Source organism: Etheostoma spectabile, chromosome 6, assembly GCF_008692095.1.
Source record: "Etheostoma spectabile isolate EspeVRDwgs_2016 chromosome 6, UIUC_Espe_1.0, whole genome shotgun sequence".
Classification (NCBI taxonomy): Eukaryota; Metazoa; Chordata; class Actinopteri; order Perciformes; family Percidae; genus Etheostoma; species Etheostoma spectabile.
The window spans coordinates 24,592,369-24,599,617 of record NC_045738.1 but is presented as its reverse complement, the minus strand read 5'-3'; the positions used below and the strand labels follow the sequence as shown (position 1 = coordinate 24,599,617).

General features: G+C 41.0%; 1 protein-coding gene across 4 annotated transcripts in view; it reads right to left on the bottom strand.

Moving 5' to 3' along the window:
* The window catches only part of enpp2 (ectonucleotide pyrophosphatase/phosphodiesterase 2), a 69,741-nt gene that overhangs the window by 58,682 nt on the left and 3,810 nt on the right, over positions 1-7,249 (bottom strand). For all 4 annotated transcript variants that reach the window (XM_032517946.1, XM_032517948.1, XM_032517945.1 and 1 more), the window contains 3 exons: positions 3,000-3,155; positions 1,511-1,636; positions 345-405 (listed from right to left, as the gene is read on the bottom strand). In XM_032517946.1, coding sequence (XP_032373837.1) covers positions 345-405; positions 1,511-1,636; positions 3,000-3,155 — 343 coding nt within the window. The remainder of the gene's footprint in view (positions 1-344; positions 406-1,510; positions 1,637-2,999; positions 3,156-7,249) is intronic.

The following is a 7,249-nucleotide window of genomic DNA, read 5'->3' as shown; positions in this document are numbered from 1 at the left end:
ACACACACACACACACAGACACACACACACACACACACTTAAACAATTTATTTAAGTCCACTTGAAAAAATTAATTTAAAAGGGACATAAATATTACAAATGCAGTTAAATACATATACAAAATCGTGGGCCATTAGCGTACAGCCGGTAATATTAAGCATATCCCTCAGCATACCCCTACATACACACACACACACACAAACCAGAGAAAAGAAGAAGAAGAAAAAAAGGCTGAATGAAATCAACCTTGGTCAGTGTAATTTTATCCTCAGCAAATCATTCAGATAGGCTTTAATATCTCGTCAATCCTTTTATTCTCCTTTACTGCTCAGATGTGAACATACCCAGCAGGACATTCAGCTGTCTTGATCTCCTCACACTCATCCTGCAGCCATGAACTGTCCCCTGAAAGAACATGATCACAGGAGGGACTGAGACAGCATAGCCAATATTAAAGTCCACATTGTTTGTCTTAAAGAAAGGAAACAAAAGTCTTCAATGATACATCAGAAATTTTCTTTTAGCCTTCAACAATTTCTTTGTTCTTTCATCTTAGATTCAGATTTTGCTTTTACTTGTGTGTTTTGTGTCTTTTTAGTTATTTGATGAGCTTTGTTGGAGGTGCCTTAGGCCTGCTAAAGACTACTTCTGTTATTGTTGTGTACATGACAAATAAAGAACTTTGAATCTTTCTCCTCCAAACCTCCGAATGTGTTTGACTGGCGGCTGAGCCAGCAGGGCACACAGACAATCATCAGTGTGCTTACCAGGTGACTTTAAAGCAGCAAATATAGGTCAGTGATCCCACTTCTCTTACACCTCAACCTTATATTAACTGGACTAACAGAAGACGCAGCTTCCTGACATTTTCATTTTAATTGCTGTGTGTGTCTGAGCAGACTGACAGTGAGAGGACAGCCGAGTCTGAACTCTACAACACAGTCAAATGTTTTGCTGAGATCAGGTGATTTGATCTTTTCCCTGTGTGATGTCTTTTTTGTGCATGTGTATAATTGTAAAGCAGATTAGAAAAACTTTAAATGCATGTAAACACACTGATTGGATCAGGTCAGGTCAGAGCCTTCTACGTCTTTAAGATGCAACAGCTTACTAGGTATAGTATCATCTGAAGTTAGCAGCGCACTCTTGTTTGGATTCAAGCTTGTTCGGCAAGAGGTTTTCACGTCTTATCTTGCAGATAAGACGTGAAAATTATTTTATTAATCGGTCATTTTTGTTATGAAAAAAGTTGTGTGATATCAGCTTGTTAAATGTGACTATGTTTCTAGTCTCTTTTCTCCTCTGTGACAGTAAACTGAATATTTTTCAGTTGTGGACAAAACAAGACATGTTATCTTGTAAAACACTGATCCACATTTTTCACCATTTTCTGACTATTTAGAGACAACTGGTCCATTCATCCAGAAAATAATCAACACGTTAATCATTGATTGCAGCACTAAAAATCACTTTATGTACTATAATTATTTATAATAATTAAGTTGCAAACCTTTACACAGAGACTTGTAGTTGGTGCAACAGTCTCCTCTGGCCAGACAGTCATCAGAGCAGTGGCAGGCATGTTGCTCATTTCGAGTCTCCCCACAGCGATCCTTACTGCACTCATACCCCCCCTCTGTACACGGGAACAAAGAGATGTGAATAAAAACAGTAGATTCCAAAACTTGATATATAGAGATTAGTGCTGAGAAATGAGAGCTGATAAATTAATGCTCCAGTGGTTTGGCTGCATATAATACAGCTGGGCAGTTTGGGACAATCACTGACAACATTATATGTATTCTGGCCAAAATTCTCAAAATGAGAACACCAGATGAGAGCTGTAGCTTAAAGTCTCTGGGTACAACCAACACAAGTCTATCATCATGTTCTGGCACAGGGAGGATTACAGTGGTAAGGACCACCAGGCTCAAGGAGAGGACATAAAACCAGACCACCAAAGCTGGAAGTGGCAGGGGGAAACGATGACAGACTGAAAGAGTGAAGGCAATACATCAAGAGTAAGAAACATAACGAGTAAGAAAAGGCAAGTCACAACCATCACAACGACATGTTACAGTGGGACAACCAGGCTCATAAAGGATCAGATCTCTCAGATATCTTGTCTTGGCTTTGATGTTGATAAGCATAAACAATCCATTTTACAATGCTAACTTACACTACCAATGTCACTTTTTAAACACTTGTGTTTTACAATTTAAGATAAGTTGTATACGTTGCTTTATACAAAGTGGGAAATGCTCCCTCCCTCATCCTCCTCATTTATTTTCCTTTTTTTCCTTCTCCAATGCTTCTGCCTTGTTGGTAATGGCAGTATGTGGGTGGTGTGAAAAGAGAAATCAAGACACTGTACCTAAATGAATGTCGGTATATATTGATCGGTATATGTGTTAAGAGTCCATTTGGGCCTGCTTATTAGTAATTAATAATACAGCATATTTATAAGCTTCATGTGCTTTTATTCTGCTTCCTCTTCATCATTTAGATAATTGATCTAACATACAACTATGTGTCATGTGTAACATAACAAAAATTATTCTGATATGTGGAATAAATCAAGAGCATTCTGTCCCTTTTCACACACACACACACACACACTCACACATCAAAGAAGTGGAATCTGTATTTCTGACCACCTGATAGATATCAAACGCCAGATGTACAAGGATTTCTTTGGAGACTGTTTCACTTGGCCTTGCTGACCCGGCCTGAGTGCTTTTCCTCTTATAGCAAACACACCGCCAATATTCAACTCCTGATCTCCCTACTTATATATTCTTATATTACAAACTACATTAAACAATGCAAGCACTTTTGAATTACTCACACTGCTCAAAACAGCAAAACACAAATTAAAACCAAGACAAAGTTTATATTCCTCAGCTATATTTTGCTCGTATAGTACTTAGAACTAAGACAGAGGGGATTAAAAAGCTACGGAGAAAGGAAAAAGTGATGAGAAAAGGAGGACTGAGTACCTGTCCGGAGGCAGAGCTGATCAAAGTCCGAGCAGCAGCCGCTGTACGTCTTACACAGGTTGTCACAGCGGCAGTTTGGCGGCTCCAGCTCCAGCAGCTCGAAGCACCGGTTCCTGCAGGAGCCGGAGGTGGCCACGTACTGAGGCGCAGAGCGGGCTGAAAACAGATCAGTTCCGTTCAGTTTGGCTGTGGTATGCCTGTGTTTTGTGTTTTAACTTTCCTTTTTGCGGTCATCGAAGGCTTGTATCATGTGGATGTGCCGACAGTTTTGTTGTCGTTACTTAGAATTCCTCATGGGGGCGGCAGAAACTACGCACTATTTTTTTAAGACACTTTTACTTTGGTTTGGCCCATAAATGTCCTGGTCATTGAACTTAGCATCTTCCACAGTTCCAAACTATCAACAGAGAACTGCGTGAATTGCTGCACTGTTCAAATGAAACATATCAACCTGTACTGACCTGCTGTCATCCTACTCTGTCAAAACAACAAACACGGTTGGCAAACTAAAAATGAGCAATTCAGTTTAGTTTTGTATTTGATAATAACTTCTTATAAATGTGACAAAGGTCTGTAAGCCATGAGCCAAAGTCAAGAGTGAATGAACATGAAGTACTAAACTAACTTTGGTAAATCTGTCTCACTATGTGGACAGGTTCCCTAACATTAACACACTAACGTTCTTGTCCACTAGGGTCCCAAAGGACGCTGGCCCGGTATGGAACCTGACCCACATTGTGAGAACCCCCCCCTGCCTTAACAGAAGACATCCTGGAGATCTGAGAGTGAGACAGACTAAACGTATTGCCTCATTTCTAACAACATGCTCCTTGTCCACCAACAGCCTTACTCACAGAGAAAACCAGAGGATGCCAAAGGGAGTTCGTGTGTTTCTGTGTGGACATAGTATGTCTGTGTATGTGTGTATTTTTGCAAGCACACGTGCATATGTACTTTATGTGTCAAGCAACTTGGTAACACTTTAAATTCTGCCCGGCTGGCTGGCACAGCGTGTTGACTGAGAGCGTGGAGCATAGGACTCACTCCAGCTCTGTGGACAGTAGGTCAAAGGTGAGAACTGTGGATGTCTCTTTGTCTCAGCCTATTAGAGCAGTGGATCCCAAACTTTTTAATGTCAAGGACCCCTAAAACAAATTAGAAAGTGTATGATAATGATCAAAATACTCACACATTCTGTCATTGTGTTACTTGTGGATGTCCTTATGATGAAAACACTATACTACTATTTCATTTTCATTTTCATCATAACCCCCTTAAGGACCCCTGGGGTCCCTAGACACCACTTTTGAAACCACTGTACTAGAGGACACACATATCCTTTTGGCTCTATAGTTTAAATTAAAAACTTAAGATCTGATTGTGAAGCTCTTTCTTCTGAGAAGCCCCCAGTCTTGAGGGGAGATTAAGAGTTACTCTAAAACAGGGATTGAAGCATTTTGCAAGTGTGCACTTTAAACCCAAAGAAATAAATTAGATACCATATTTATACAGCTCAGATGATTACATTCCCAGAAACAGGATTTTTTCAGGAGCGTTTTTTCTCCTCTGCCAGAGAGACCAGGGTTTTTCCCAGCCTTGATCGAGGACCACCATTGACCCAAACTAAGAGATTTCACTCAGTGTCTCACAATTTTTGGCAGATTGTTGGCAATGGTCTTAGTAACTTTTAGTGTAGAACAAAAAGTCCAGGCAGGTAAAACAACAAAACAAGAATTATGAGATTGAAAGCTCTCGGAAGGGACCTTGATGTTGGTTTTTTTGGTAAAATTCCTACAGTCAATAATGAGCTTTCACATCAGAGCAGACTGTACTCAGAGTAGGAGAAGCACAGCTGTAACATAGTTGTAGAATGATAATGATGTTCTATTCAAATGTCCCAGTACGTTGTGACCGTGTGACGGTGAGCCGGCACCCTCAAACTGAAGCAGCTAAATGGAATCCAGCCAGCAGTCTAGAGCTGCAAAGATTCCTCCATTATTTATCAATTTAACTATTAAATTAATCTCCAATTACTTGGATAATCCATATGTTCTAGTTTCTTCTCTCCTCTGTGACAATAAGCTGAAAACCTTTGAGTTGGGGACAAAACAAGACATTTGAGGACGTTATCTTGGACTTTGGGAAACACTGATCAACATGTTTCACCATTTTGGAGACCAAAGGACTAATCCATTCATCCAAAAATTACTTCACGGATTTTTAAACAATAAACAAATTGTTAGTTGCAGCCCTACATCATTCATTTAGTTATGCACACCTGTGCTTTTTCTACTAAGACGTGTCAAAATATCTTCTGCTCAGCAGCAGGGCGCTCTGTGGCGCACCTGTAGGCTGGTTGATGGTTTGTAGGTACAGAAATGGCAGCGGATCAGAGTAAATCCTGACTTTACGGTTGCTACGGTCGTCTAAAGCCGATCGCTCACCCTCCGGTAAGTTTGTATTTTTTATATTCTTCATGTAACAAAATTCCTGAGCCGAGTGACTCAAATGTCCTGACAGACGATGATCAGAACTGTGATTTGCAGAATGACGGATTATCCACACATGTTCAGAGATGGTAGAAATTTAAGTTTACTGTGTTTGGAAATAGTAGTAGAAAGAGTACAAAACTGGCCATTTTATTTTTTTTATAATAAAAATGGGTTTCAACCTGTTTACTGGATCATTTGCATAGATGAATTCTCATAACTAACTGATGGACTGTAATGGCAACAACTTCAGATGAAGGTGAGACAGATGAGGTGTTTCAGAGAATAAAGCCTGGGAATCTGAAGGAGGGTTGTGCGATATGTTTCATTTCACTTTCAGGGTGTTGACAAATGTATTTTTTATAAATTCTTCTAATGCAAAAATGTAGCAAAACATACAGCAATCAAATTCCAGAGTAGACTGCAGCCGCCGCCTGTTGCTATGACCATCTGTGGCACATTGAAGCCAACCTCTACCTTCTCACGCCCAGAAAGGAGAATCTGAGGTACAAAATGAGCTCCGAGCTCTCTTAATATTGACTCAAGGTAGAGCAACACAAACACACTCTCTCTCCTAAAAAAAAACAACCACTCGGGCTGCCCAATCACAACCTCACAGGGTCACAGTGATCCGTTGTAGCCCCCCACCGCCACCACCGTATGCTCTCTGCTCGCTCATTTCACATGCGCTGGCAGACACTTCATATAGAAAATAACCCAGCAAATAAACTGAGCAGGAGACATTCCTCTGGAGCTGCAGTTGCTGGTGTGGAAAGCTAGATCTCAACTAACTGCATGTTGTTCATTAGAGGGGTGGTCTTGGAGACAGCCAGGTCAAGACGCGTGTCACTCCAGTTGATGCTGGAGTGACTGATTACACTTGAAGCTTACATAGGGTTCAAGATTTACTCTTCTCCGTGTGTCCTGGAGCATAGCTTCAGGCATGTGCTACCTACACTTGGCCAAGATACATTAACGTGGGTCCAAAATACACTTTACCTTGCCTTGGCTCTTTGGCCCTTTTGGTGTGTGACTTTTTCTCGGGTTTGCATTACTGAACACAGTCTTAAGAAGCATAATGCACCTTTGCATTGTTCTCATTAATTTGACAGCAGAAAAACACAAAATACATATACGTGTTGTCATTCTCAAAATCCCTTTGCTACAGGAAACAACAACAAACAAGTTTTGAATAAAATGTGGATGGGGCCACAGGGCAGGCCTGCTTGTTTCTTTCAGGGAATGATTGTAAAGATTTATTAAGAATATGTTTAGGGCGTTTCCTCTTTAACTTGGATGTTTTGGCACTAATTGGTGGGATTGTTGTGGCCGAAGTACACACGGAGATACACTGGTAAGAGATAATGAGGTGTAACCATGCATCAGCTCATTTTAAACTATAATGCGTAGTTTCTGTCTCTCCCATGAGGAGTTATGATGATTGACAACCAATCTGTCGGCACGCCCACATGATACAAGCCTTCCATGATCCAGGGATCTTCAACAGGGGGTACATGACCCCTAGGGGGTCCTCATAGTCAATGCAGGGTGGCCTCTAAATTATTGTTAATTTTTGAAAGTTTTTTCAAAACCGAAAAAGTCTTAACGGGGCGGCTGCGGCTCAGTGGTAGAGAGGTTGGTGGTTCAATCCCTAGCCCTGCAGTCCCATGTCGAAGTGTACTTGGGCAAGAAACTGAACCCCGAGTTGCTCCTGATGCTGCGCCATCGGAGTGTGAGTGTGTATCTGATGAGCAGGTGGCA